The 20311-nt window shown below is 37.5% G+C and overlaps 1 protein-coding gene across 3 annotated transcripts in view; it reads left to right on the forward strand.

Moving 5' to 3' along the window:
• The window catches only part of AVL9 (AVL9 cell migration associated), a 55389-nt gene that overhangs the window by 4855 nt on the left and 30223 nt on the right, over window positions 1-20311 (forward strand). For all 3 annotated transcript variants that reach the window (XM_008542122.2, XM_070616198.1, XM_070616197.1), the window contains exons 2-5: window positions 12973-13093; window positions 14519-14604; window positions 17335-17406; window positions 19553-19642. In XM_008542122.2, coding sequence (XP_008540344.1) covers window positions 12973-13093; window positions 14519-14604; window positions 17335-17406; window positions 19553-19642 — 369 coding nt within the window. The remainder of the gene's footprint in view (window positions 1-12972; window positions 13094-14518; window positions 14605-17334; window positions 17407-19552; window positions 19643-20311) is intronic.

Below are 20311 nucleotides of genomic sequence, written 5' to 3' on the forward strand. Positions count from 1 at the left end.
ATAGGGCGTGATAAAGCAGTCAGGCCGTTTCACGTGGACCACAAGGATAAAGCCACCTTCTAATACAACTGTGTTGAAGATCCCCAAACTAGACGTGTAGGTATTCATTCATCTTGTTTCCTGTATTTTTTCCACCTTTGAGGCCTTCAGATGTATTTTAAATGAAAAATTTCTTCACTTATATTAAAATCAACATCTATTAACTTTATCACTTCATTTTTTCAGTTTTATTTGGGTAATTTGTAGGAATGAATTCTTCTGTAAATAACATGTTAGTTTCTAATGGTGATTATTCTAGTTTATTGATATGCTTATTTAGAACATTTTCAGTGAAAGTACTACCATGACGTTGAAAATAGTTTTGAAATATTTATCCATTCTGTTTTTCTGAAATTTTTTTAAAGTTAGCCTTTAGCAAAAGACCCTTCTTCCTTAAAAACTCACCTGCAGTGAGACTTTTTGACATGAGCTCATTTAAGGACACCTTCTCTGTAGTAGTTTGCTTGTTATAGATTGTGTTCCAGACTTTTGTTTATTATTTGCTTTGTAGCAGTAAATATATACACTGCATTTGTCAGATTAGCATAGTTTTTGGCAAAATAATCAAGTGCATATCAAATAAACTTTTTGGTTCTTTCATAGACTGGAATTTTTTTAAACACTCAAGTTAATAGGGAATAGTTATTTTCCAAAGTGATGTTATGAAAAGTTGGAATTACTTGATTTTTGACCACTGTTCTGAGTTCATGGCTTTGTATAGTACGTTGCTAGCAGTTTTAATTCTTGAATAAACTGGCTTTACCAGACTGTACTTCTTAAAAAAGTAGAATTATGAAAGAATTAGAACTCATGTTTACACTAGTTTCACAGTGAATAAAGCAACTAGAAGTGGTGAAGAAAACAATATATTTTCCTGTTGGTCTGAGTGAGCTGATCACAGGAAAGTTTCCTTAAGTAGCAAGGTGTTGCATTGCAAATTCAGGGATGGGTTGAGGAGATGGTGGGAGGGGGTTGGTTTATGTTAGGGTGATAGTGTCAAGCCCTGGCCCATTCAGGTTTTGGGGACAGATGGCTGGCTGACAAGCATGTAGTTTTGGCACCTGCTGTTGATGGAATCCTGTGATGACAATGATGAAACATTGAGGAGGTTTTGTTTGTGACTCTTGTTGGAATAAGTAGACCTTTGAAACAGAAAGAACAAACTTTTGGAGAGTTAGCAATTAGGGAAGAATAATATCTAAAGACTCCTTAGGTACTTAGAGAAACTGTCCTGAAACAAGATTGTATTTTCTGGCCCTCCACAGCACTTTTATTTCTTGAACTTAAATATTGTGGTGGAGGTTTTTTCCTGATGTTAGCCATGCCTTTTGTATGCTGAAGTGATGATAGTCTCTGACTTTGCAGGGCTGCAACATTAACACAGAGCAGTGGAATCGTTTTCATTTAGGCCTTGGCTTCACAGCTAAGCAGAGTGGGTGTCAACCTGTGTAATGGAAATTTAGAAATATCAGGAAAATTCTTTGGTCCTCCTATAATTCCCTCCAGGTAGCTAGAAAGTGCAGAATAGTGCCTAAATTTCTTTCTTTGGCTTAAGTCTTTGATCCCTAGTAAAATGCTTATGTATCAGGGTAACCCTCTCCTCCATGTTATTAAGGTGATTCAGATCCTTCGCTGAGCACAGATTTTGCCAGATAAGGGAAGACCGCAGAAGGGCCCTGGTCTACTAGGGATGGGCGCTATAGGAGGAAGATGAAGACATATAGGGAGAGGAGTCTTTATTTACTTAATAATTTTGAGAGGGGCTAGTCCTATTATATTCTTTGGTTAAGATGCCATCAGATTAAGAACTCAGTTTCTCCCTAGGATATTTTTAGAGGATGTTATTTAAATTGATATTTTTGACAATTTTTAGATTGTATTCCACCTGTTTAAAAAAATAACACTTCTTTTGATCAGCAGTAATGTGTACTCACTGTAGAAGAAAAGTGAAGAAATATAGAGAAAACTATCACTTAAAATCCTGTATCCTAGATAAATCTGGTCTTAACACCTTGATGAATATCCCTCCAGTTCTCCAGTTATTTTTTATGACTATACGTAGCTTTTTCCAAAAATGTGTTATATTGTAATCAAGTTTTATGACCTGCCTTTTTATGTAACAATATACCATTAATATCTTTCCATATTAATAAATATCATAACATTTTTAAATAGCTAAATAATATTTTATAGAAATATTTAACTGGTTTCCTTTTTAGAACTTAGGTGGCATTTTGATTTTTTACTATTTTGAATAGTGCTGCAAAGAACATCCTTGTGACTAAATCTTTGCACCTTTTTTCTTAAGTGTGGAGACTTCATTTTAAGCCATCTTTTTTTCATGGACATCTTGTTAAAATGGATTTTGAGCAGAATATACCACATACAGTTTAAGTTAGTCTGGATGATTCTGCCTTAATGTGGCATTCTCAGTTTATTTTAACATAGAGCATTTCGCACCTGCCTCTGCCTCAGCTGGGCTTTGGGTAGCCAGTCAGAGAGAGGGAGATGACAGAGCAGTTAGCAGTTACTCCTCAGTGTTGACCTGAAACTGCACTGTAGTTTCCAGCTTCCCTTCCCTGCTTTCTCATTTTGCATTTCTCCTTTCTTCCATGGACTGGGAGACCACATCTACTAAACGTGTTAGAACTGTGTATGAAATAAAATGATTTACTCATAGTTTTTGAAAGACGCCCTAAATATTTCTCTTTGGTATATTATTGGGAGCTTCATGATAGCTGGTTAGGCTGATAGATGCTTTTCTCACTTTTTTCTGGTTCTTGGCAGTATTCTAGGTAACTAAATTATCAAAAGTCTGACTTGTGAATAAATTATGTGTGGGTGTCCAGTTGGATTTGAAATATGGCCCTCTGCACTTGTATTTTCTTCATCCAACTGATGTTCATGGTCACGAGGTATGCTGTGTATTCATGTATAAGGAAATGACTACAGGGTTGTTAATGAAACCTGTTCCTGCACCCATGGCCTTCACTGGTGATGTTAGTAATTTGTCAGCTCTGCTTGGTGGGTTTGGTGCACTCCTAGAAACTGGAATCTTTTTTGCCATGTGAAAGTTCGGTATTGAGGGCCCCGTCCTGGTGGCCTAGTAGTTAAGTTCAGTACGCTGTTCCTGGGCACAAAACTCGCTGCTCTGTTAGTGGCCACACTGTGCTGATGGCCCACATTCTGAAAAATAGAGGAAGATCGGCACGGATGTTAGCTCAGGCAAATCTTCCTCAGGAAAAAAAAGAAAAAGTTCAGTGTTGAAATGTTAAAAATAAATTAATGTATAAAAGATTGCTAGGGTAGAGTTCATTAAAATAAATTGACTTAAATCATTTGTTAGGAAGTTTTTAATTTTTTTCTTGCAAGAAAATATTTTTTGTAGCTTTGATATCATGTTTGTATATATTTTCAGTAACCTACCAATAAATAATGTTCCATTTATATCGTCTCATCCAGAAGGCCAGTCTTTGTCATTCCACCGTATGTTTTGTACAAGTCCTTGTCCTCTGTCTCATCTGGTAGAGGAACTTTATATACAGTATTCCTAATATTCCTTCGTACTTTCAGCTGTGATAGATTCTCCTTTACCACTGTCTGCTTGATCAACAGCAAAGTATATCTGGTAATCAAGAGACCTGAGTTTCAGTTTGACCCTGATGGTTATTAGGTGTGTAACCTGGAGCACATTGCCTAATGTTTATGGACTTCAGTTTCTTCATCTGTAAAATGAGGGTTTTTAAATACATGACTGCTGAGATTCCCTCCACTTCCATGATTCTAAGATGAAGTCAGCAAACATTTACTGAGTGCCCGCGTTAGATGCTACCTTCAGAAACATCCCCTTCAATTCAGCAGGCAGAACCAATGTTTGGTCATAGCAGTCTGAACAGAGGCACTTTCTGGGATGATGAGATTCTGTGTCTTGACGGGGTGGTTGCCCGTAGATGTATAAATCCTCAAAACATATGAACTCTGTACACTTCAGATATTTGCATTTTATTTATTTATTTTTTTTTTTTTTTGAGGAAGATTAGTCCTGAGCTAACATCTGCTGCCAATCCTCCTCTTTTTGCTGAGGAAGATTGGCCCTGAGCTAACATCCATGCCCATCTTCCTCTACTTTATATGTGGGACGCCTGCCACAGCATGCTTGCCAAGCCGTGCCATGTCCTCATCTGGGATCCAAACTGGCGAACCCCAGGCCGCCGAAGCGGAATGTGCGCACTTAACCGCTGTACCACTGGGCCAGCCCCTAAATATTTTGTTTTCTTAAATTGAGGTATAACTTATCAAGAATAAAGTACACAAAACTTAAGGATACAGCTTGTTTAATTTTTACATGCATATACATGCTTTTAACCACCATCCAGATCAAGATATAGAATAATTCCGGCACTTTGAAAGATCCCGCATGTGCCCCCACCTGAAGGTACCCACTGTTCTGACCTATGTCGCTGTAGGTGGGTGTTGTCTCTTTTGTGTCTGACTCATTTCACTCGGTATTATGTCTGAGATTTATCCGTGTTGTTGCTTATGTCGGTAGTTTCTGTATAGTATTCCACTGTGTAAATATACCATGATTTATTGACCCATTTTCCTGTTAATGGACATGTGGGTTATTCCCAGTTTTTGGTTATTACAAATAAAACAAAAAACATTTTACTTTACAACTTAGGTGGTTGTTATTTGTTTTTTGTTTTTTTAAATCAGGTTTGAGTTTGTAAAAGTTGGAGTTTTTTCCATGTAGTTATACACATTTGTGCTACGTGACCAAAGTGTTTATTTTACTTGGAACCTAGGATAATATAGAAGTTCTAGATTTCTTTAATGTAAAAGATCCTAGTAAGTCAAGTATGTTTAAGATTCTTCAAAACTATTTTTTTCTTTTAAATAAGAGCTCATAATTAGTAAACACATTTAAACCTATCTAGCTTACATAAAGTAGCTGTCCAAAACTAATCTGATTTTATTGGAAATGAATGACACTTTATTTGTCTGAAACACTTACAAATCAAACTGCATTGACTCTCTATCTGTTGGCATTTCTGATTTGTGAATTGTAAATTTGCAAATAATGATGTTTCAATGAATGCCAAATCCTTATAACAGTGCTGTTTATTCTCATATCAGATATATTTGTATCATTAATATTAATGGAGATGAATACTTAGTAGAATTTCTCAATTTCACTATTCATATCTAGATAGTAAAGATTTTTCCTTCCTAGAAGAAATAATTTATTTAAAAGGAGCATGGCTCTATAAAGTCTTATTTTAATTGGCTGTGTATATACATCATGTTAATGAACGTGTATACCTATGTAAAGTTCCAGTGGGTTTTTTTTCCTCTTGTTTTGTTTGTTTGTTCCAGTGGTTTTAAAGTAGAAAAACAGAGTGATGACATCTTAATTTTGATACCTCAAGTACCTTTAGTATGAAAATTAACTTCCCTCATATAGTTATATATATATTTTCGGGAGGGGGGTGGTGCGTTGGGGAGACTAGCCCTGAGCTAACATCTGCCAATCCTCCTCTTTTTTTGCTGAGGAACACTTGCCCTGAGCTAACATCCATGCCCATCTTCCTCTACTTTATATGTGGGACACCTGCCACATCATGGCTTGCCAAGCAGTACCATATCTGCACCCAGGATTCGAACTGGCGGACCCCGGGCGGCCGAGAAGTGGAATGTGTGCACTTAACTGCTGCGCCAGCAGGCTGGCCCCCGTATAATTTTATTGATACCAGCAAAATGTCATGTTCTTCTATAATAGAGTCTTGATATGATTCTGGATTCACTGTAGTGGGGTTCATAATTATATAAAAAATAAATTTTTATATTTAAATTAAAATACGCATCATCTATTTTCCTGTTCATAAACCAAGTACCTCATCTTAAGTAAAGGAATATGGAATAGTAAAATAGCTCTTTAATTCTAGATAAAAAATAGAACTAGCAGCCTTTGTTCACTTAAATATATGAAAGCAAATGTTTTAAACTTATTTCTTTTTAGTTTTAAAAACAATAAAACTTATTTTAATAGGTAAGTCTCAATAGGAACATTGCAGCTTTACAGTGTACACTTTATTTTTCTGGGCATCTAGTGGGTTCATGAAACTATAGTGTGACATGCTGAGGTAGAAGAGTGTTAAGCACAAGCTGGTTCAGAAATAAACAGCTGACAAATATAGTCATTTGCTGCCAGCTTTATAAGAGAGTGAAGAGGAAAAGTGCCAATTCTTTTGTAGTATTGATCCTTCAAAAGATTTGGGAGAGAAAACATAACTTAAAGAAGACATGTCTTCTACGTCCAGGATTTTCTTTAAAGTGTAACAGAGCCTTGACTTTGATGCCTCAAATGTTTTTACTCTTAAGAAAACAAATATCCCATGCTTCTGAGTGAAGGGGGCAGCATCCCTGAGGTGCCTAGAAAGGGAGCGGAGAGGCAGAGCAGCGGCCGGAATTTCTAGGAAGCACTCTCCTTCTCTCAGTCAGCCCCTTTGTATCAGTAGCTGTGGGGCCCATGGACGTGTTCAATTTGTGCGCTCTGTGGCTTTGTGTCTTCTGTTACTTGTATGGTTCTCTAACAGCGGAATGGATGTTGAATGCATTGTTAGAAAGTGAACAAAGGGTACTTTTGAAGTACTCAGGGCTCACACAGGATACTATGTTACTGTTTTGTTTTTGTAGTTTTTCATTCTTTTGTTTCTGAGGACAAAGTAAATGGAATCTGACGAGAGGACACCAGTTTGATTTGTAAACTATGAAAAGGGGTCATAATTTTTACCATTCCTGGAGGACAGACTTAGGTTACCATTTCTCACATGGTTCATTTAGCATTTAGAAAAATTGCTTTTTTATTCCTTGTGATTAGAGCATCTTTATTCAGCTTTCACTTTTTAGAAATCAGTCGTCTTCTTTTTCCCTCTTCTTATCTTCTTTTGTAATAGTGTATGTCAATTATTACTACTAATTGGGATCAAAATAGATTCAGCCACATGAATATTGGTTGACATATAAAGAGATTTGAAATTTGCATAATTTTAGTAACTTTATCCTTTGGGGAGACATTTGATGTATCTGTCACACATCACATGTGCTAATGCCCTACCAGACACCATCTTTGATCCCCAAATTTAACTTAGATTTTAGGCTATGAACTTTCACTGTTTAATTATCAACCCTACCAGATGATAATTCATTCTAAATGTTTCTTAATCTCTGGGGATTGACTTTGATTTTTGTCAGTGGTTTTTCACATACGCTTAGGCTGCCGTATCCAGCTGTACAGACTTTGCACAGCCCTGCTGTGCAGGGAGAGCCTTCGTGTAAACTGCAGAGTCGGTGGTTCCCCTGGAGTTGTGCAGTGAGGCAGCCTACCATACCTCACTTTACTTTCTGTTGTACTGCTTCATTTAATTGCATTATTGTTTAAATGGCCTTTTGATTCAACTGAATATTATTTAAAAGTCTCAAGTAACTTCTAAGAGAATTCTTCTTAAGGCTCTGTGCCATGAACTGTGTGTCTGGATTATTTTGGACGTATCAAAAGATACATAGAATATTTAGTCTGTTCAAAATATGAAGAATATACAATTTAAGATTTAAAAGTCCCATGGCTTAAGAAATAACAGATTCTTATTTTGTTTTTCCCCAGACACCAACTGAGTGTCCTACAGTTCAGTCCTGTTCTGCACTAACTACCCAGAGTTAGCATCAGACTCCACAAGTTTAAGGGCTTAGTTCCACAAGATGCTCTCACTTTAGGTGCCAGTCTTGGGTCCCCAGGCTACCTGCACTTCCGAACAACTTAGCTACAAATTCGGAGGTTTCCGTGACTCCCTCTCAGGTTCTGTAATTTGCTAGAACAACTAACAGAGCTCAGGGTAACACCGCTTACCTTTACTGGTTTGTTATAAAGGATACAACTCTGAAATAGCCAAATGGAAGAGATGCTAGGACAAGGTATGGAGGAAGAGGCATGAAGCTTCCATGCCCTCTCTGGGCGCACTGCCCTCCCAGCACCTCAGTGTCTTGGCCAACCTGGAAGTGCCCTGAACCCCATAGTTTAGGAGTTTTTATGGAGGTTTCATTATATAGGCAGGATTGATTAAATAGCCGTTGGTGATTCAACTCGATCTCCAGCCCCTCTCCTCTCCCTGGAGGTCAAGAGGTGGAGCTGAAAGTTCCAACCTTCTAATCAAGTCTTGGTCCTTCTGGTGACTTCGGCCCCATCTTGAAGCTATTTAGCCCCACCACCAACCACCACCACCACCAGCAGCACCACCACCACCACGGAGAGTCACCTCGTTAGCATAAACCCTGGTATGGTTGAAAGGGTCTTGTTATGAATAACAAAAGATGTTCCCATCGCCCAGGAAATTTCAAGGATTTTAGGAGCTCTGGGCCAGGACCAGAGACAATGACAAAATATGTATATTTTTTATTACCACACTTGAATAATACTGAGTAGTTTATAATAATGTTAAAAAAAACTAGAAAAAAATGTTCAACAATAAAGATTGATTGAATAATGAAACAATACTATATAGCCATTAAAATTGTTGTGTATGTGTAGACACAGGAGTTTGTATGAACTTGATTAGCAAGTTCTGTGGTTTCCAAATGCAAGGATTTGTTGGTAGCAAATATACCAGGAGAAGAAAAGAATTCTAGAAAGCTGCCAACACAATACAGGCAGTGTACAATTTATGAAAAACTTGTGTCCCAAAAGTTAGCTGTTTGAAATTCTGAATACATTTTCCCAAAGAAATGTTATAAACCCTCTGGGTCCAAGTCAGCTTAAAAGCCAGCTTAGTTTTACCTATGGAATTCTTGGAGTATATGTGTCTCTGCACTTAACTTAGAACAATTTTATGAGTTGATTGAATTCTAAGTTCCAACTAGAGTCACCCAAAACAGATCTTCCTTCAGTAGAATCAGGACTTGGGAGAATATGTTGAACATAGCATAGCATCAGATATTAATTAAACTCTAGCCATTGGTAACTTGTTAGGTGAATCTTCAGAAAAGAGATTTCTGCATCTCCCTTTGCCTCCAAGAGGATAGGGTAGAAATAAGATTTCCTTCAGAAGTTAGGAACTGCTTGTGGTTATCTGTTGCTTGTTTTGGTTTGTTTTTGAACTCTAAAAACAGTACATATCCATTTAAAAATTAATACCAGTTTACTTAAAAATGAATGAAAATATTGTCAACTTACTATAAAGTGGTTCAGAAAAAGTGTATGTTACATACATGCAACACAGCTAAAGCAATGTGGCAAAAAAATGATCAGTTTGTGAATATAGATAAAGGTTATAATGTTCATATTCTTTCAACTTTTCTGTAAGTTTGAAATTTTCAAAGAAAAAAAGAGGATTAAAAAAACTTAACTAGAATATTCCTTTATCTTCGATCCCCAACCCTGTTCACCTCTCCAGAGATAAAACCTCTGTTAACAGTCTAGCTTGTATGTTTTCAAGCATGTTTTTTAATCCATTTACAGAGATATGTAAGTATAATTTTTTGCATAAATGGAATAAGTTTAAGTAAGATTATACTATATTTACTGATATTCCACTTTTTAAATTTAACAGTATGTGTTAGTTTTCTATTGCTGCTGAGACAAATTACCACAAACTTAGTGACTTAGAATAACACAAATTTATTTATTTATAAATTTTTTTGAGGAAAATTAGCCCTGAGCTAACATCTGCCGCCAATCCTCCTCTTTTTGCTGAGGAAGATTGGCCCTGAGCTAACATCTGTGCCCATCTTCCTCTATTTTATATGTGGGATGCCTGCCACAGCATGGCTTGATAAGCGGTGTATAGGTCCATACCCAGGATCCGAACCAGTGAACCCCAGACCACCAAAGCAGAGCGCGCAAACTTAACCACTTCCCCACCGAGCCAGCCCCACAAATTTATTAAAGAGTTCTGGAAGTCAGAAACTGAACTGGGTTCCATTGGGTTAAAATCAAGGTGTTGGTGGGGCCGGCCTGGTGGCGTAGTAGTTAAGTTCATGTACTCCACTTCACTGGCCCAGGGTTTGTGGGGTTCAGATCCCAGCGCTGACCTACACACCATGCTCATCAAGCCATGCTGTGGTGGCATCCCACATACAAAAAATAGAGGAAGATTGACAGAGATGTTAGATCAGGGCCTGTCTTTCTCACCAAAAAAAAAAAAAATTCAAGGTGTTGGCAGGGCTGTGTTTCTTCAGGATATTCTAGGGGAGACTGGATTTTCTTGTCGTTTCTGGCTTCTAGAGGTTGCCTGCATTGCTTGGCTCATGGTCCTTTCCTCCATCTTCAAAGCCTCTTGAAGCACAGCGTCTTCGAATATCTCTGACTCCGACTCTTCTGCCTCTTCTAAGGACCCTTGTGCTTACCTTGGGCCTCCCTGGGCAGTCCCCATCTCGAGGTCCTTAATCACATCTGCAGAGTCCTCTTGCATTGTAGGGTAGCATTGACAGATCCCAGGGATCAGGACATGGACGTTTTGGGGGGCTCTTATTTTGCCTACACACAGTATATCATACTTATCTTGCTTTATCCATATACGTGAATTCTTTTTAACAGCTGGATAAAACTGATGTAAAATTTATTTAACCACTCTCCTGATGAATATTTAGGTTTTCAATTTTTCAGATTGCATTTTCATGATTAAAAGTGAGGTTGAGCATTTTTGTACTACTTTCTTTTGGAATTTTCTATATTAAACTTTTTGGATCCTAAATGATAAACTCACGAGAATTTGGGTCCATGATGTTTATATTTATTTAAAAGCATGTTTATTCTATACTAAATGCTTTTTAAATAAATATACATTAAAATTAGTGGTTTTCTAAAATCATTTTGTAATACGAAGACTTCTTATGGTAAATATTATATATTGGACTTTGGTGTTGATTACATAAAATACAATAATTTATTTCCTTGTTTCTGTTTTTTCTGGTGTTAAAGCAAGAATTCTGAATTGGGAATTTTTTTTTAACTCTATAACTACCAGCTTCATAGCATCAGTTTTGAATTTGTAAATGTCTCTACTACCTCTTTGCCACGTTCTTCCTTGCCTCACACTTTAAAGACTTGTCGATATATAAAACCTTTATGATGGATATATAGAGAAAACAGAGAAACGTAAAATGTAGTTTGAGTTTGTTTGTGCCCAGCCTTCAGTTAATCGATCTTAAATGACCAATCTCTGAGAGAACATTTTTACTCCGTAATCCAAACCTTTTAAAAATCCTTTCAGGGGCCGGCAGGGTGGCACAGGGGTTAATTGCACACGTTCTGATTCTTGGCAGCCCGGGGTTCGCTGGTTCGGATCCCGGGTGCGGACATGGCACTGCTTGGCAAGCCATACTGTGGCAGGCATCCCACATATAAAGTAGAGGAAGATGGTCACGGTTGTTAGCTCATGGACAGTCTTACTCAGCAAAAAGACGAGGACTGGCAGCAGATGTTAGCTCAGGGCTAATCTTCCTCAAAGAAAAAAAATCCTTTCAAACTGAAAGCATTGATTGCATCTGGAGATGGGGCCAGGGAAATGACTGGGTAGCCAGGGGGTAGTGTCAAGGTGGGGAGGGAGTCTTTTTACTGTACCTATACTCCTTCCGGTGATTTTAAACATTTCGAATGTGGAACTAGATCATATATTAAAAATAATCATCATTGTTAAAACCCTTTTATAATTGGCTCTTATGCGATTCATGTGGCAGTTTGATTCCATTGAGATGTGGGAAGATGAGCCATCATATCTTTCCACGTTAAAGATGGGATCTAAAAGTGATTCCTTTTACTATGCTGTTCCAACTTTAGTGTATATATTACTAATGCAGTGGAAATTCCTGCTTAAATATACTTTGAAAGAAAATTAAACATAAGTCACCTAAAACTTCTACATCAATTTGCTAACTCAAGTACCATGCATTTAATTCTGCCTTCCTATCCAGGAGTCTCATTGAAATAACGAAAAAAAACCAGAAGCACAGAGAACATCCTAATAAACCTGGGGAGCACCAGAAACTGGGGGCGCATACTAAAAACTTTATTTCTACAAGACACAGTGTTGGAGAGAGAACTTCACTGAACTTTAATCTATCAATTCTGTCTTAAAAAATATAACCTGAATTGTTGGTTAATGTCCACTCACCCCCCACCAACCTCCCACTAAAACCGTAAGCTCAAAGCTGCAAGTGTTGGGAGCAAGGGAACCAATTGATGGGAAGTAAACCTGGATCTTGGCTCAACTTCTCAGGCTCCTTTGTTGGACCCTTTCTACTCAGTTCAATGAAAAGCTGGTTTTCCTCAGGGCTCCATGGCTTCAATTACCATCTGTTTGGTGGCAACTCCTAAATGTAAATATCCAGTCCTCTCACTACCACTACCTTCTTTTTTTGTTTTTTTTTTTTAAGATTGGCACTTGAGCTAACAACTGTTGCCAGTCTTCTTTTTTTTTCTTCTGCTTCTTCTCCCCAAATCCCCCCAGTACATAGTTGTATATTTTTCAGTTGTGGGTCCTTCTAGTTGTGGTATGTGGGACGCTGCCTCAACATGGCCTAATGAGCAGTGCCATGTCCACGCCCAGGATCTGAACTGGTGAAACCCTGGGCTGCCGAAGTGGAGCGCACAAACCCAACCACTTGGCCATATGTCCAGCGCCTACCCACTACCTTCTTATGCACGTTAAAATTTAAATCACAACCTTTAAATTAGAAAGAGGAAAAGGCTTACAAATCTTTCCTCTTACTCCTTTTTTCTTTTTCCTATTCTATGCAATAGGTTTGCTGATAATGTCAAATGCATCAACAAGAGTGTCTTATCCTTGCTTCTCTCATTCAGAGTTTAAAAGCATTTTTGCCTGTCAGGATGAAATGCCCTTTGATCAACAACCTTTTGGCTAACATTTCTTCCCATTTTAGGTTGAATTCTCCTACCCGCCCCTGATTCCAGGAGAGGGACATGATAGTCACACTTTACCTGAAGAGTGGAAATACTTGCCCTTCCTTGCCTTACCAGATGGCGCACACAACTACCAGGAAGGTATGTAAACACACAGCAAAGCAATTGGTAGGTGCCTTTTTTTATTTAATTTGCCAAGACATCTTAGATTCTAAGTACGTTGATAAATGAAAGGGCTTTGGCCTATTGTGACTATTCATAAAATATTTAAATGCTTGTTTGGAGATGACTAGTCATGAAGTAGAGGATCTCCAGAGGGGTGCCAGGCTTATATTGGTAATGGCTGGTGAACCTTGTCCACTCTTGCCAGTAGCCCTGGCCAAGGTAAGTGATGAGCCTGATTAGGACATCTGCTACTGATAGCACTTCCTGCATTTATACTTGAGACTCCTCTCAGAGGCAGACTAAAGGGCTTACCTGCACCAGCTGCAGACTGACTGGCACTCTAGCCGCAGACTTACTAGGTCAGTGTTCCAGTGCCCACCTGGAAACAGCTGAGATTGCTTCTCCAGGCCTGGAGCCATTGCTATCACAGTGCTATGCTTGAAAGTTTGCTTGCATGCGTGCGGAGCTTGCTAACACCCTTAAAGAGACCAGTGTCCTGAAGTTAGTACTGAGTCTCCTACCACCTTGTAAATGAGCGCTTAATCAAGGACTATTTTATCATAGTCTTAGAGAGGCTCTACGAAAACACTAGATTAAACTTGGTTTGATTAACTGTTTTCCTAATATTTAATAATCTTTGTATGAAATGAAGCAAATGTTACTACACAGTTTAACATAAAATTTAAGTACAGTATTTTTAACGTCACAAATCTTTTTTCTGTTTTATTATGAAAGCTTTTAAACATACAGAAATCTTGAAAGAATAGTACAGCAAATATTCCACAGATTTTCTTTTTATTTGTGTATGTGTACAATTTTGCCTGTACTATTTGAAAGTCAGTTGTAAACATCATGACACTTTACCTCTAAATACTTCAGCATGCATCTCCTAAGAATAAGATCATTCCCCAGGATAACATGTAGTACTGTTATCACAGGTAAGGGATTTAGCAGTAATCCCATAATACCGCCTAATTATGTTCAAATTACCCCAGTTGTCCCAAGAATCTCTTGGATCTAGTCGAGATTCATGTGTTGCCTCTGGGTTTTATGATTCTCTACTTTTAATCTGGAATAATCCTGTACTATTATATTCTACATATTATAATAATCCTGTATATAATCCTAGATAAAGTATTTTGTGAGATAAGTGAGTGTAGTCTCAGTTGAACCTGTTATAAGTCAGCCTCCTGGGCTTTTTGTGATGAGTGTACACTGTAAGGCGGTGAGAGGAATTCTAAGTAACTAGTGGTTGTGATGCTAGAAATAAGTATAATACAGGTTTCCTTATTACATTATCATTTTTGTTTCAGTGACTGCATTATAATAACTTCACATTTCCTTATTTACTAGTAAAGGGTAATTCACTTTGGTACTTACATTTTTCTGTGTATCTCTTAGATACTGTGTTTTTTCACTTGCCACCCAGAAACGGAAATGGAGCCACAGTATATGGTATCTCTTGCTATCGACAAATTGAAGCCAAGGTACGATAGTTAGAATGAACAAAAAAAGAAACACTCCAAAATTCTTTTCTTACCAATTCAAATTCTAACAAAATGTAAGATTTGGGGAAATACATAGTGCTTATTTTTCATGTGGTGCTTGTGATATTGTTTAAAATTTTTATAGGGGCCGACCCAGTGGCGTAGTGGTTAAGTTTACATACTCTGCTTTCACAGCCCAGGGTTCGCAGGTTCAGATCCCAGCTGTGGACCTACACGCTACTCATCAAGCCATGCTGTGGTGGTGTCCTACATACAAAATAGAGGAAGATTGGCACAGATCTTAGATCAGGGACAGTCTTCCTCAAGCGAAAAAGAGCGAGGTTGGCAATGGATATTAGCTCAGGGCCAATCTTCCTCAAAAAAATTTATAAACAGTTTGTAGCTGTTTTACCAGTATTACCAGTTTATTCACATGAATGTTTTTCTTAGTTGACATTGGTGACTATAATTATCTTGTATCATAATATTTGGTACATTATTTTTAGATAGTGATACCTAAATTATCCATATGTCTTTAGAATACTGTATTTAAATTTCATTGTGTCCTTGAATTTCCTATTTCCAATGTTTGGTATGTAATTTAGAAAAATGGAGTGGTAATGTATTTTCTTTAAAGCAGCGTTTTAGAAGTATTGGAAAATACTTATAATAGCCTCAAACTACTCACAAGTTATCTTAATTATGTATAACTAAGATTTTGATAATTCTGAAACTACCTGCTAGTTTAATGCCTGACTTAGTATAATAGCTCTAATTAATAAATTCAAATAAACCAAGATGGGGAGCTCTCCCTTTCCTGGTTTGCTTCTGAGCAGCGCTGTTTTGTGGTGAGCATACGCTTTATGAGTAAAAATCTCTTTCTTCTCGTGAGAGCACTATTTAATACTCTGCAGTAGTGAGTGCTTCTCAGCCTCGGCTGCTCACTGGAGTTACCTGGGGAGCTTTAAATACCAGGGATGACTGGGTCCCAACCCCGGAGATTCTGATTTAATGGTCTGGAAAGCTCCCCAGCTGATTTTAATAGATTGCCAAGATCGCAAACCACTGCTCCAAAACAATGGTTTTTAACCAGAATTATTACCTGGAGGCTTTTTTTTTTTTTTTAATATATTTGCCTGGCCTTTCCTTCTACTGACTGAATTAGACTCTCTGGGAGTAGAGCCTAGGCAATTATAAATTTTAAAAACTTCCTCAGGTGAATAATTAACTTAGTAATCTTTTGAAAAATTTTTAACGTTTTATAATGAACATTTCAAAGATGCAGAAAATGGAAAGAATCATACAATGAACACCTGTATACCCACTGTCTAGATGTAACAATTGTTAATGTTCTACCATATTTGCTGTGTGTGTGTGTTTTTCCCTGAAGCATTTGAAAGTAAACTGCAGGTGTAAATTCCAGCATACCCAAAGTAGTTAACTTCCGTGAAATAACCCTCCATGCCAGGGCCTGGGACATAGGACACACCCAGTAAATCTTTGTGGAATGAATAACTGAATTTAAAGATAAAGAAACCTGAGAATAAGAGTTAGTCTGGTAGCTTTGTGCATTTGATTTCTTCATGTACTGTTATCCTTACATCCTTTTATATGAGATGAATTGAGCTATTGCCTTTTCTTGGAAATCTGTTCCTTTTACTACCTCTTTTCTCCTAAATGTTATATAAGCACTAGTAAAATTATTTCTCTAGAGATGTTGTCATTAACAACAGTTCTCATGCTCTGCAAAGGCTTTAAATGGCATTTCGTACTGCCTGTCTCTCTCACCTCCTGGGTCTGACCCACTCCACGGTATATTGGATTTGCTCATTTCTCCAGGTTTGTCTAGCCTCATCTGATAAGCAAACAAATATTCCAGATATCAGAGGGATCTAGAGCCTAGGAGAAAGACTTTAATTCCCTCTGAACGAAGGTGGGACCTGATGGATGAATCCAGTTAAGGCGGAGAGATAGAAAACAGATTGAGGAAAAGCTCTATTCTGGGCTTAATTTAATGACTAATCATCGGTCAGTTGAAGACACTGAGGCCCCTCAGTCCTCAGGACAGATCCAGGGAGACATCAGGCAGTACACGAGATGGGGAAGAGTCGTTCTTACTGCCCTCGCAGCCTCACCTGAGGCTGATCAAATCAAGGCTTGTTTTCTCCCAGCAGAGAACTGTAGAAATCTCACATGGTCATCCCCAGAATGCTGAGGTGTGAGTTATGGCTCAGGTCTGGGCTACAATACAAGTCAGCAGGATAGACTCCAGGTACCATAGAACAATCAGCTTAACAAAACTGCTGACAGTTCTTCCATCTGGAGAAACAACCTGTTTTTGTCATCTCTTAAACTATCCCCTTCTCACCAGAAACAGTGGTCTCTGAGAGGGCTGCCTATTTTAAAACCAGAACCAGGGACCATTGATTTGTATTATGGATGTGGCAACTTATACATAAGGTATTCCCCTGCAGACTGTAAGTTCTTTGAGAGTAGAGATTGTCTCTCACTGTTATATTCCCATTGCCTGCCAGATTCTGGTGCATAGCGCTCTGGCCGAATCCATTCATTCAATAAATATTTTCTGAGATTCTCAATATATACTTTTTGAATTAAATTAACTAAATGCAAGAAATTTTTTCTATCTAATTGCTAGTTTTATATTTAAAAATAATGGTTTTTAAATATTTCTGTGAAATATTTCTAATAATGACTGTTTGTTTATAATAGGCATTGAAAGTCCGGCAAGCAGATGTCACCAGAGAGACTGTCCAGAAGAGTGTCTGTGTTCTAAGCAAGCTGGTGAGAGACCAAATAACTTGTTAATGTGTTTGTTCAACATTCATGACAGATTTTTATTTGAGGATAAGGCATTATTAGAATATGGAGAGATTTATGAAAGCAGTAATATATTGAAATTCGGAGCTCATTATTTATGCTCTCGCATCTCCTCTTTCTCTTTGCCTTTCAGCAGTTTTATTCTCGTTTGCTCCTCTGCCCAAAACTAGACGAGAGGAAGGAGATCTGACAGATAGGTTTTAGGGAAGGAGGTTGACGCGACCACAATGAGATAGCTGATAAAGTTCATTTATCCATTTTTGTTTTGTTCTCAAGACTTTGGATAAATAATACTTTACTAAAATTCCAAATATTATAATTGCTCAGATTTTATTGACAGTATAGAAGTGCGTGACTCTTGTGCGATGAAAAATTGTAGCCTTAACTTGTTCTTTAAAAACTTGAAATGTTTGAGGAAAGGAAATGACGTAATGAATTGTACTATAACAATACTTTAAAATTGTTCCTTCTCAGTACAAGTTGATCAGATGCAAGTGTACAATCATTTTAACTTTTTATTTTTAAAAATAAAATATATAACATTTTGTATTTTTTGTAGCTCTCTTCATTAAATCATTTGTGGTGTTCCATTTTTATTAATGGGATAATAACACCTTTTCCAGTAACACCAACTGCCTAATTCTACATGTAAAATATAGTCCCCCAAATCCCCTGTGTGAGGAAAAATCCAGACCTCTATCACATTAATTATCTGAGATCTATATGATTACTGAATACAAACATTTCTGCAGTTAACCTAAACCAAAATTGAGACTACTTCATTAGCCTAGTCACCAAATGTATGTAGGTTTTGTTTAATTATTTCTTCTGCAATTGTCCAGTTTCTTATATCCACAGACAATTTAAATGTAGTTTGCTTAATATAAGTTGAGTTTTGCAAAATAGGATTTGTTTTGGCTTTTATTACCAAGCTTAAAGGAAAAAACCATGAATAATAGTAATCATAATTTAATTCAATTTGATTTAAATCAATTTAATTTAAATGAGAAAACATCTAGAAAAGAACATTAAAAATACAAGAATGGAAATGGTAGAAGAGGGTCTTAAATAGGAGAAGTAAGAATTAAGGAATAACTTTGCTCAAGTATACAAAAGTATTATGGTAGAGGACACAGATTAGTTATTCTAAGCCTCCACAGAGGACAAAAAAGGGGCAATGAACTTAAATTTAATCATGAACGTGCAATTAGATATAAGAACTGGCTGCTATCAGGATGATTAAAAGTTACCACAAGCCAGCAGAACAGTGTGCAGAATTAGAATGTTTAAAATGTTATGATAATAATAGCTATTGTTTAAATGCTTTCCGTGTGCCAGTTACTCTACTAAGTGCTTTTACCTGTGTTATTTAATTCTGAAAACAACCCCATAAGCTCTTTTCTATTCTAAGATTTTTCAAGTTGGGGGTTTTTTTTTTTTCACTTTTTTGTGTGTTGGTTTTTTCCAGTGAGGAAGATTGGCCCTGAGCTAATATCTGTGCCAATCTTCCTCTTTTTGCTTCAGGAAGATTGGCCCTGAGCTAACATTTGTGTCAGTCTTCTTCTATTTTTTGTATATGGGACACCAGCACAGCATGGTTTGATGAGTGGTGTAGGTTCACATCTGGGGTCTGAACCCCCAAACCTGGGCCACCAAAGCGGAGCACACTGAACTTAACCACTACGCCACCGGGCTGGCCCCTCAAGTTGGGGTTTTTTTTTTTATTTATACTATTTTGACAACCCAGAATCTCCATTGGTGTCCAAGGTATTCAGTGGGCCCCGTAAGATGCACTTTTTCGCATACTCATGTTCACATCAGTCAGCAGGTCTGGAGAGGTTAAGTGTCCAGAGTGTTGTGGCCAAGTGATGGAGCAGACCCAGGAGGTCTATGCCCAGTCTCAGTCACTTTGCTCAGTGTGTCAGGCACTTTTCAACTGCAGCTGAAGAGCCAGAACAGGTCACTTAACAGCTTTCAGCTGTGAATAGTAAGATATTAAAGTTGACAGTTACCAACTTTTTTCTCCCTGTTCGCTTGAAGTTAAAAAGTTGTAGAGTGTGTGTTTGTTACTCTTATCAAACCAGCGGTAATATCTCTTTTTTTCTTTAAGCCTCTCTATGGCTTACTTCAAGCAAAACTTCAGCTCATCACACATGCATATTTTGAAGAAAAGGATTTTTCCCAAATTTCCATTCTAAAGGTAACTTTATACCCTTCTCTAGATGTGTTGGCTGAAGACAGATTCACAAATCAAGTAAATCTTGTCAGTAATGTTGTGAAAGGTAATCATTTATTAGCTTAAGAATTTAACCAAACTGTCTTTTATTAGGAAATAATGGCTACAGGTGACTGTAACTAGCATAAATGTTTCTATTAATGGATAATCGCCCTTTTGCTATGGCATTGTTTCTCTGAATTTCCCTATCTTTGCAGTGCTAATACACTGCACAGTATGTTTATATATCAGGCTTTTGGTTTCTAATTCCCACACCAAAAAACCAGAAAAACCACGTGACTGTTTTCTGAAGATGAATAACATGTTTTTCTGCAGGCTGTCATGAATGTGTAGAACATGGATCTCTCCTGGATTCTAGGGAGAGTAGGACAGTTAGGTAGTTAGCAGGGATGTAGAGGGAATTTATCCTAGGAATCCATACCACCATGTGAATGAGTCAAGCTCTAAAAGGTAGAGGAAGAGAAGGAAGGGGTGCTAGAAACTGGCAAGGTTTCAGACAGACCTCGATTGTTTCTAAATTTAGGGCCTGGCAAAACAAACTGCCTTAATTAAAGAACCAATTTTTTCCTGATCATCATATTTCTAATTCAGTGTCTAAAATGATAGTAAAATGTTCTAAACTGAATCTGTATT

Source organism: Equus przewalskii, chromosome 4 (assembly GCF_037783145.1).
Source record: "Equus przewalskii isolate Varuska chromosome 4, EquPr2, whole genome shotgun sequence".
Lineage (NCBI taxonomy): Eukaryota > Metazoa > Chordata > Mammalia > Perissodactyla > Equidae > Equus > Equus przewalskii.